The 11,695-nt window shown below is 41.9% G+C and overlaps 1 protein-coding gene across 1 annotated transcript in view; it reads right to left on the bottom strand.

Moving 5' to 3' along the window:
- Positions 1-11,695, bottom strand: part of ccdc18 (coiled-coil domain containing 18) — a 28,249-nt gene that overhangs the window by 4,186 nt on the left and 12,368 nt on the right. Inside the window, exons 17-24 of the mRNA XM_028593749.1 lie at positions 11,404-11,546; positions 9,780-9,943; positions 9,412-9,625; positions 8,054-8,153; positions 7,818-7,934; positions 3,337-3,453; positions 2,755-2,892; positions 356-778 (exon numbers count right to left, since the gene is read on the bottom strand). Coding sequence (XP_028449550.1) covers positions 356-778; positions 2,755-2,892; positions 3,337-3,453; positions 7,818-7,934; positions 8,054-8,153; positions 9,412-9,625; positions 9,780-9,943; positions 11,404-11,546 — 1,416 coding nt within the window. The remainder of the gene's footprint in view (positions 1-355; positions 779-2,754; positions 2,893-3,336; positions 3,454-7,817; positions 7,935-8,053; positions 8,154-9,411; positions 9,626-9,779; positions 9,944-11,403; positions 11,547-11,695) is intronic.

The following is an 11,695-nucleotide window of genomic DNA, read 5'->3' as shown; positions in this document are numbered from 1 at the left end:
CAGGAAGACAAGAACACAAACTCGTAGAATGTTCATCTGTATCTGTGTCTCTGAGGTTTCTGCCTAAAAGGGAAGTTTTTCCTCGCCACTGTTGCACCAAATGCTCGCTCGCGGGGAATTGTTGGGTCTTTGTAAATTATAGAGTGTGGTCTAGACCTACTGTAAAGTGTCCTGAGATACCTCCTGTTGTGATCGGACACTAATTGAATTGAATTAATGTGCGTTGTCCTTCATAAATAAAATAAGCGATAATGAAAAGTGAACACGACAGGACACATTTTCTTACGGCAGGGCACCCAAACAGACGGGTCTCTCTAATTTAAAACACAACTTTCATTACACTCATGACGTCTACCTTGATGAGCAGGGACTCCTTAGAGGTCTCCATGGACTTGTTGGAGGCCTGGACCTGAGTCTGGAGCTGAGCGGCCTGGACTCGGGCTTGATGTAACTGGGTGCTGAGCTGCTCCAGCTGGGCCCGGAGGTGACTGTTCTGGGCTCGGGCCTGCTCGTACAGAACCCTGCTTTGCTCCAGCTGGGTTTTACTCTGAAGGAGCTGCGTCTGAAACTGGTCTCGCTCTGTCTGGAGGTGGCTGGCTTGGTTCCGGGTGCGATCCAACTCAGTCCTAGTTTGCTCCAGCTGGGTTTTGGCTTCCTGGAGTTGGTTCTGGCTCTGCTGAAGTTTAGCGGCGAGCTGCTCCTGGGAGGACAACATGGTGGAGGAGATCTGCTCCGAGACTTTGAGGAGCTGGCCTCGACTCTGCTGCAGGGACTCCAGCTGGGCGGGAGGGAGGGAAAACAGACAGATGAGACAAGTTTGGTTTTTACAAGCTAGTGTAGAAGAAATGATAAGGCTCCATTTGATGTAATTACATAATGCCAAAGGTTATAGCAGGACAAGAAAGTAGATAAATAGCGCCAATTAAAACTATCGGAAGGAATTGAGATGTTATCAGCAGTGTGTGGGAGGGGTGAGCTCAAACAAAGAGAAACTGAATTGTTGGGGAAAAAAATAAGGAACTCCCACTGTGGTCTTGAGGTTTGTAAAGAAAAAAAAAAAAAAAGAGGAAAAGAAAGATACGAAAAGGGAACGAAAGCGATGACCAATGGCCAATCCACAAGACCTTTATCACGTAGATGGAGAGACGCAAATAGAAGCATACTGCCTGGAATTCTTCTGAACAATTAGCATCAAGAGCCAAGTCTAGTTGCTACCTATTTATTGGTTGGATTTTTGTTTCTATGGTATTTTTGTTTAAGTGTGTGTAAATATAGGGCATCATGGTCCATTTTTCTCCTATTATTGATTTACTGGTTTCGTAGGGACTGGTTGTAGTTTTATTGGTGATAGTACTTGTTCCTCAGATTTTTTTGGTGAGTGATGATCGCTTTTATAGGAGGTCTGTATTTATTTATCTGGATTTTATTGCACTAGCGCTTTATGAAAGGAGAACTGACCCCTAAATTATGGATTGTAGGACTTTTAACTACTAAATTATGTGATTTATGTATTTCATGTGCTTATTATTCAGCGCTCCACTTAATGTGGATTTCCTTTCGTTGTCTCTTGTTGTGCTGTGTGTCCGATTGTCTTGTTGATGTGTGCCTTACAAATTCCCCTCTGGGACGATATCAATAAAGTTGAAGTTCTTGCTGAACAACTGAAACTGGACTTGTTTAGTCGTCTCTATTTCGATAGACTGACTGAATGCATGAGATCAGCAATCTTCAACAGGGGGTCCGGGACCCCTAAGTGGTCCTCAGAGTCACTGCAGGGGGGGCCACCAAATTATAACAGATACGGTTAAAGGGTAACTACTGTTTTTTTCAACCTGGATGGATCCAGTAATGAGCGAGATCGCAGCGGCGAGATCGCAGCGGCGAGATCGCAGCGGCGAGATCGCAGCGGCGAGATCGCAGCGGCGAGCCGGCGCGAACCGAGCTGCAATGTTACCTAATGGGGCAACTGTGCAGCCTTGATTTGGGTCCACTAAAAGTGAGTTTTGTTTCTACGGACAGGCTCAGATTGTTACTAAAAGTGTCTAACAATGTTATCGATCTCAGCACGTGACTTTTTGTCAGAAGACAGCGGTGTGGAGAGGGGAAAGTGAGTCAAGAAAAAGGCGTTCAGGGAGACTGTCGTTTCGGAGAAGGCTACAGAAATGATAGGCTCCTGTTATCGTAAAGATTGTCAATGTTGTCAGACACTTTTAGTAACAATCTAAGCCTGTCAGTACCAAAAAGAAAATAAATAAATAAATCACTTCTAGTGGACACAAATCAAGGCTGCACAATTGCCCCATTAGGTTACATTGCAGCTCGGTTTGTGCCGGCCCGGCATTGCGATCTCGCTCAATACTGGACCAAATTCAAAGATTTTTGGTCACATCAGTCTATTAGACACAAATGTATGGGGAAATGGGGTTGAAAAAAACAGTAGCTACCCTTTAATCCTAAGGATTTACAGTACTGTGCCACATGTATGTGTAACATTTAAAGATGATTTATAAAATCATGCCCACAATTATTATTTTAATGGTTTAGTATTCTATGCACTACAAAAAGGTATGTATACAGGCTTTAGGCCGCCCTAGGCCCAGTTTAATATGTAACTTTATTTACAGTATATGTACTAGGGGGTCCCTCCTCGGTCTCTTTTTCAAATAAGGGATCCTTGGTTTCAAAAAAGTGAAAGACCCCTGCATTAGATGGAGGAAGAGGACAGCGGAGCTGCAGCCTCAGTAGCTGCTGTACCTCCTTGCTGTGCTGCTCCCTCTCCAGCTCCAGCTCTTGTTCTAAAGAGGTGACCATGTTCTGCAGCCCCGCCTCCAACTGAAGCCAGCGGGCCTCCTTCAGAGCCAGCTCCTTCTCCACACCGCACAGCTTCACCTCCTGCACAGACACACAAAGACCCACACACACGCACACAAAATTACTGGTAGTAGTAGCGCAGCAGATTTATGGAGCAATAATGTCCGTCTCAACAAGTAATTTATTCTTTTGTTTTATCCTTAAAGCTACAGTGCGCTACTATTCTATATTATTGAACGTCCGATACATTCAAGCCATTGCCAAATGAGTTGATACAAAGCTAATTAAGCTCCACAAAACTCTCTCTGTATTTCTCAGTATGGCTAGGTTTACTAAATGGTTTAGTCCGGCGACTTTCGTGCGCAGCAGCTCGAGGGTGGTGGTGGCGTGCAATCACCGAAGGCTTGTGTCTTGTGGTTGCTCAGACAGTGTTGTTGTCATAACTTAGAATTCCTTGTGGGGGAGACAGCAACTACCCACTATAGCTTTAACCAGACTAAATAATAAATTAGGATTTGACTTTACCTTGTCTTTGGTCTGCAGCTTGGTGGCGTCCAGCTCTCCGGTCAAAGCCTCACAGTGACGTTGAGTTTCTTCAACCTCTTGCAGTAAAGTGTGAAGTTGTTGCTGCTGGCTGAGCTCCTAGTGACACACACACAGACACACACACACACAGACACACTTCAGAAACTGCTTATATGACACCAGATAATGATTTTGATTAAACTAAGTAGTAAGTAAATTAGATTAGATTACGTTGTCACACAAATGATATATTTTTATAAGTTTATGAACACAAAATAAATGCAAAAATAAGGTGTGCAAATATTATTACGGCCTTTGTATAATCAGGGCTTACAGTAACTGTGTAACTGTTTTATTAACATTGCATATTGTATGCCCCTTTAGATCTAATATTACAGCTGATTAAAGGATGAAGAGGTGTTCAGTCAAAGAACTCGTCAATATTTCTCTGTTTTATTTATTCAATTTGTGCCACAATCATGGTAATGAGAGGAGTTTTATTTTTTTTAATATAAATGAATTCTTTAATTTAAATACATTTTTTTGTATCCATTTTATTAGGATTTAAATTTAAAATGTAATTTAGTGAAGTTAAGTGATAAACCTATTTAAATTTCTTACTAATTTAATCTAAATTGTTATTAAATAAAAAATATGTGTATATATATATAATCAAATTAAATTTGTATTTAATTACATTTAAATTTCAAATGTCATCGATTTCATGTTTTGTATCTAATCAAACGGCTTTTTCTGATAAAGATGTTTAACTTTTCGATTATTTAAATGTTATACCTTTATGAAAAAGAAGAAAAGAAAATGGTAAGTAGGAAAAGAAAACATGTTTCCAATGTGGGCAATGATAAGGGTGTAAACATTTATGATAGAACTTACGTTCTATTCTCAGTGGTTTCTCGTGAACGTTCAGTTTTTAGCTGCACACCAAAGGTTACATAATACAACGTACAGTACAGAGAACACTCAGCATGACACTGACTGACACTTACTGCCCTCTGGAAACAGAGTTCAAAGTCTTAGGGGCAAAACATCCCGCTTCTGTACAGTACCTTACTTAACCCGCCAATATTATGCCCCTTAATGCTCAGGCACCTTGCAGAGTAAACCTGTACTAAATGCAGCTTATTCAAATACAATTTGTAGACTGCACGAGACACTTTATGGGAAGTTGCAATAGCAGAAGGTCTTTACAGCTTTTTACTGGTTTGAATGATTGTCTATGTGATCGTCTTTTATGTACTGTATGTTCCGGTCTAGCCTATGTATTGCCTTTTTTTAAACTGACTGGCACCAAGACAAATTCCAATTGACTGTGTTGACATGGCAATAAAGTATTGAACTTGAACATCAATATAATTTATTACGCATTGCTGCTGGCGGTCATTCAATCAATCAATCAATCAATCAATCAATCAATTCTCTCTTCTTATTCTTTCTAAAGTCATTGCACATGCAGTTGTGTTTTTGCTCTAACAGGGTGGCTACAGGTATAAACAAGTTAAATTTAAGACTTTTTAAGACCACTTCTAAATGAAATTTAAGACTTGAATGCGATGCGTTTGTAATTATGTTCAACGAGACACTGAACCAGACAACCAAAAGCAAACAACTGGACTTGCATGTGCGTTATTGGTTAAATGACCACGTCCAGTCAAGATTATATGGAGCAGTTCATGGGCCATGCAACTGCCCAGGATCTACTTCAGCATTTCAAAGTAAGTGTGCCATAAATATATTTATTAACTAACCTCTTGTATGTTGTGTATCATATAGTTAAGCTTTACTGATTTGTCAAGTGAATAACAACTATGGATAGGGCACTACACGTTAATTAGACAAATTAAAATGAATAAATTAAAAACAGCCAAATTGAGTTTTAGAATTGTATTTGAGTCTGCTGTTTACCTGCCAATATGTATAAATAGTATACAGTGCTGTTCATAAAAATAGCCCCACATCATCACATACCCTTCACCATACCTAGTGATTGGCATGGTTTTATTTCAGTTAGCCTCATAGCTGGTTTGATTTACATTGAGAGATGATTTTATTGAAAGTGCCCCAACTCTAGGTATGGTGAAGGGTATGTGAGGATGTGGGGCTATTTTAATTCCAAAACCCAAGGGAACTTTATCAGGATGCATAGTATCCTGGATCCATGAAATAACTGGCCTTTAAAAATAAAAATCTGCCTGCCTCTATGGGAATTTAACATAGGGGTGTGCTTACTTGTGCCCCCTGTATTTTAAGGAAGGGCATTTATTTATTTACGATACATTATTTATTCACAAAGAAAATTGGTGTCCTTAAAGGTTGGACTTTTCCTAGTGTTTTAATTAAGGAATTAAGATCAATTTCCAAAACATGATTTGTGTATTCCTCTTTTTAGTCAACTTATCATGGGTTCATAAACTTATGAGCACCGCTTGTCATTTAACCAATAACGCACATGCAAGTCCAGTTGTTTGATTTTGGTTGTCTGGTTCAGTGTCTTGTCGAACATAATTACAAACGCACCGCATTTTTGGACTTACGTGATGAGTTATTTTTTGATATATGGCGCCAGTCCAAATTTAGCGTAACGTATCCTTCAATGAACGTATCTGGTCTTGTCCTTTCCACAGGTAAATGACTGTACAAGCCCCAAATCTGGAAACATTGCTCTGAACACTTCTTGAATCCCGTCGTTAGACCTGTAGGAATTGTGGCATGTCACAGTCCTCAGCACCCAACTCACCTCTGCTCGAAGTGTTGGAATAGAGCCATAAATTGCTCGAAGGTCAGCTGGCATTGTTGGCTGTGGATTTCCCATCCTAACATCCAGCGTTGTAGCGTTGACATCGTTGCTAGCGGTAGAAATGGTGTAGCAGAAACTAGCAATTACGGTCTGCTGGCGAGCCTTTACGTAGTACGTAGTTTACCAAGTTTGAAATTCTTCCGACGCATAACGCAGTTCACTTCATAAACATTTCCAGGCACCGACCTTAACCAATAATACTCGTTCTTTTCAAGCAATTTGTAATTGAACTTCCATTTCCCCATGTTTCCAGGTAGCTATCAACCATTGCTGTGTTACCTGTATGCGGCAAAATTGCAAATCCCACTGATTATGGCCACGCCAAGACCCGCCCACGAAGCAGCTCGATTGGTAGGGGTTAGGCATTAGACCTCGGTTAGGATAGCCGATTGGTCAGGGGATAGGTCATGTGCAAATGGGGTTACGTTACCTTGCGTAAAAAATATTCGACCTGGCTGGCAGAACAGATTGCCTGCATTTTCGCGGTGACATGACACAAACATATTTAAGACTTATCCAATCTCAATTTAAGACAATTTAATACTTTTTAAGGCCTTATTTTTTTAGGAAAAGTGATTTAAGACTTTTTAAAAGGAACACGCCGACTTATTGGGAATTTAGCTTATTAACCGTAACCCCCAGAGTTAGACAAGTCAATACATACCCTTCTCATCTCTGTGCGTTCTGTAAGGCTGTCTGACGGCTCCAGCAGCATCAAGCCAGCACAGAACATGCAGGTGAATGGTTCCAGCAATCCTACTGCTCCGAATAAGTGACAAAATAATGCCAACATGTTCCTATTTACATGTTGTGATTTATAGTCACAGTGTACAAAAAAACAATGTAACATGAGACACAGCCGTCTTCTAACTGTAAACAAACCGGGAACTATATTCTCAGGCGGAAGAATATAGTACTTGGGCGGAGTGATATGCTCGCAGCAAGCCTGTCTGAGAATATAGTTCCCAGTTTGTTTACTGTTAGAAGATGGCTGTGTCTCATGTTACGTTGTTTTTTTGTACACGCTGTGACTATACAAATCACAACATGTAAATAGGAACATGTTGGCGTTATTTTGTCACTTTTGTCACAATTCGGAGCAGTAGGCTAGTTGGAACCAGTTACCTGCAGGATCTGTGCTGGGCTAAGCTAATGCTGCAACCGTCAGGCAGCGTTACAGCACGCACGGAGATGAGAAGAGTATGTATCGACTTGTCTAACTCTGGGGGTTAAGGTGAATAAGCTAAATTCCCAATAAGTCGGCGTGTTCCTTTAAGGACCCGCAGCCACCCTGTCTAAACTAGGGCTGCACAATTAATCGTGATTTTATCGAAATCGCAAGACGAACCAGGGCAATATCCAAATTGCAGGGGGGCACAATATCTTAAATGGCAAAAATATGTGTCAAACCATTCTAAATGATGTATTATGGTGCTGCAGAGACGTCCCGGGTCGCAACCTAGTCTTTGTTTGATTTTATTGTATTTTTCCAATATCGTGAATCATATCCCAATATCAGTCAAAACGATATCTATTAAGATATTTTCCTCATATCGTGCAGCCCCACTCTAAGCTTTTAGTAATTTAAACAAAACTCTCTGTCCATATGTCGATAAAGGCTGAGTTCTCACAAGTTTTGCCCTCTGATTCTGTGTGTGCTCCTGACCTTCATGTTTCTTTCTGCGAGCTCTCTCTCTCGGGCCCCCAGGCTCTGCTGCAGAGACTCCACCTTCCTCTCCATCTCCTGCTTGTGATCTCGGATGGCCACTTCCAGCTGACCCAGCTGAGGACGACAGGGGTGTTGGGGGAGAGAAAATCAAAACACAAACAAAATCAGGAGAGAGACGACACCAAAACATTCTGCAAATGAAATGAAGTATACTGGAAGAATCTGTGTTGTACCAGCTGTGCTCTCTGTTGGAGCTCCCCCTGTCTCTCTTTCAGTGCGTTGTCCATATCTAAGACTTCGTGAGTTCTCTCCTCCAACTCCCTCTGGGTCTCACTGTGAACACACACACACACACACACACACACACACACACACACACACACACACACACACACACACACACACACACACACACACACACACACACACACACACACACACACACACACACACACACACACACACACACACACACACACACACACACACACACACACACACACACACACACACACACACACACACACACACACACACACACAAATTGAATAGTGTATCAGAAATCTAACTAATTCACAAAAACAACACACTGAGTAAGTGGGAGTATCCTCTGAATGGCAGCTATAACTGATATTGGCAGATATAACGGTGTGTGATTCTTGCAGGGCCAAATACAGGGGACATGATTCAAGGACTTTCTATTGTTTATTGTTGGGGGTTAGTTCCTTTGGTTTGAGTACTTACAACGTAACTAAGTTTTGACTTGTACTCATTATAGTGGCTTTTTGTGTGTGAATGGGTTAATGACTGTAACTGATAATGACAACGGTTATGTTATGCTTTCTGTATAAAGCATCTGCATGTCCCTGCTAATGCCTGAGCTCATTGTGCTCTGAAAGACAGTAACAGTAAAAAATAAATAAATAAATAAAATGTATCCATCAGGAACGTATGGAGTAACTGGACTACTGATTAATCACCTGAAGCATTAAATCGTTTTTTTTTTTTTTTTAAATGAATCCCACGTGCATGAGGGTACTCCGAGTTGAGTGCTTGATGTACGATATGCTTCATACACTGTGTTACCCAACGGATGGGATTCAAATGTATGCAGATTTATCTGTGTCAGTGGTATGTTTTATATAGAAAACTATTCCATCAAAAAAAACAGAGCACGTGTAAAATTCATCACAGCAAATATACAGTACATATCAAAAACAGGTTCCATCTTGGATAATAAAAGGGACATAACTTTCATTTTCTTTCCAAAAATTCATATTATCAAACAGTAAAGGATTTCCTCAGTAAACACAATGTCATTGCTTCATCTGAGAACAAAGATGAGCCGCGACGTTATCCAGACGACGTACAAGTATGAGGGATTTCAAAGTGTGGGGCGACAACAACAGGCTCCGTGACTGTGTGTGTCTGTTTGTGATACACATGTACAATGTGGATATTGTTCCAAACACAGATAAGCCCGATCCAGAGAAGGATCGGAGCTACAGCACACGGACGTTGTCTCCGTATGAGGGCTCGTGCCTTGTCCCCTGTGCGCAGGAGGATATTTTACATGAGGGCGTGACCTCACCTCAGTTGGACTGTCAGTTTTTCCACCGAGACTTGCCGCTCATCTGCGGTGCTTTGGGTTCTTTGTAGAACGTCTCGGAGTTCCCGTAGCCGCTCCAGAGTCTCGGCCAACTCTACCTGCGCCGCCTGAAGCTGTCCCTCCAGGACCTGGACCCGCTGGACACCGTTGAGCCGGTCGGCCTCACAGCGATGGAGCTTCTCCTCCAGATCGTTCACTGGGAGGGGCAAGAAGGAAATGAAAGAAAAGTTAAAAGTGAAAGACAGCTGTGCAGTTCTGGGCCTAATTGCCTCTTCTCTGTTAAATATAAATAAAAGTAAAATAACAGAAAGTGAAATCTCCTACACTGCACTGAAACTGAGTTAACGTACCCATGTCACTCTTGCTGCTGAGCTGGCTCGCCATGTGTTGCAGGCTTTCGTCCATGCGGCTGAACTGAGAAATCTTGGCGTTGACATCCCTCCTTAGACGCTGCAGCTCCGAATCTTTAGACACCAGCTCCCCTCGGCACTTTGTCATCTCTGATGTCAGATGGCTGCAGAAAGCACAAAGAAAATTCTATTTTCATTTACCTATGAGGGACAAAATGTGCTGCAATAAAAGGAAAGGACATATTCTACAGAAAATCAATATTACGCAGAAAAGCATTAAGCAGCAAACTCACTGCATTGTGTTGCAGCTGGGGGCATGCAACATGCCCATTTCCTCACCTCAATGTGAGCAAGGCTCCCATCGTAGACTTAGAGAAAAGGAAATCCCTCCAGAACTGTTGGGAGTAGCGTAACTGGGCTAAGCAAACATGTCTTTGACAACACAACAACCAACAGCTTTTGCTTTGGAGCTTTTAAAACGTCAACTAACCAGCAGCCCTGCAGAATAAAATCACTCCAAATACATAAGGCCCCGATCTCCACGTCTCTAACAAGTAAGATCCCCATTTATATACACTGGTTTATGGGGTGGGGAGGGGAGGGCTGCTTCATGCCTACAAATAGTATGTGGTGTGATCATAAGACTGTTATGTGTGTGAGTGTCTTTGCTGCAGGACAGGAAAAACAGCCTACTACCGAAAATAGTCACGAACAAAAGCTCCATACAAACTGCTTTAAATAAAGGTGCCTTTATTGTCATTTCCATGAATACACAGAGAAACTAAACTGTCTACTCCATTTAACTATACATAGGATGGGTGGGAAGCTGCAGGTGCCAAGGAAAAAACTCCAGTTCTTTTTGACACTAATGAGCGAGACATGTTTTTGGTGGTGGGAAGAAACAACACGGGAACATGCAAACTCCACCACAGAAAGGCCCTGCCCAGGGATTGAACCCCGGTATTCAGAAATGCTGAGTCACTGGGGCTCCATGCCAACCGAACAGTCACAACAGTGAATACAATCAAAGAACTACTGAAGTGTGAACCAATATAATTTAAAGACCTTAGGCATTGACTGTAATATTTTAAATAATTCTGTTATAGCACTGGTGACGTGGTTTATGTCTGAAAATGGTCAAAAACGTTTTCAGAACTGTGTTGCCGTTCTCAAAATCCCGTTGTTACGGGAAACAACAACAAACTTCGAGCTATGCAAGCTACACGCGGAGTTTTAAAGAAAATTTGGATCGTGCAGCAAGGCAGGCCTACTTGGTTCTTTCAGGGAATGATTGGAAAGATTTACTAGGAATATGTTTAGGGCATTTCCTCTCTAACTGGGACGTTTTGGAACCTATTGGTGGGATTGCTGCGTTTTCTTTTGTGGGGTGCAAATGTTCCACCAAAACAAGTTCCTTCCTGAGACTATTCTGTAGAGCCACCGTCTCTGCCCACGGAGCTTAGCGCCGCCCAAGACAATTGTGATTGGTTTAAAGAAATGCAAACAACCCAGAGGTTTTTTTTTCTTCTCCTATCCCAGAATGTAGGTGTGTGTAGACCTTACTCCACAACGCTGTAGATAGGTCTGCCGATGCGAGCCTACCTGTGTGTACAGGTGTTCTTACCTGACAGACTCGGAGAGTTGTGTGTTCTGCTGTTTCATCTCCTGCAGGTCCTTGTCTTTCTCCTGGGCGTCCTGCTCTCTGTTCCTTACCTCACCTTGCAGAGAGGCCCGGGCTCGTTCCAGCTGCTGCTCCAGACTGGACACCTGCGGACAAAAACAACATGAGCATCCATGTTTATTAATATAAGGTACAAAACTAAAGAGATCCAAGGGAATTAAGAACGACACTAAAGAAACCCTCAATTCTAATAAAAGGAACATTGTCTTGTAGTGTAGGCTTGACTTCATTCTCA

The sequence above is a fragment of the Perca flavescens genome, chromosome 12, assembly GCF_004354835.1.
Source record: "Perca flavescens isolate YP-PL-M2 chromosome 12, PFLA_1.0, whole genome shotgun sequence".
Classification (NCBI taxonomy): Eukaryota; Metazoa; Chordata; class Actinopteri; order Perciformes; family Percidae; genus Perca; species Perca flavescens.
The sequence above is the reverse complement of the archived record's forward strand: the minus strand, read 5'-3'. Positions and strand labels throughout refer to the sequence as shown.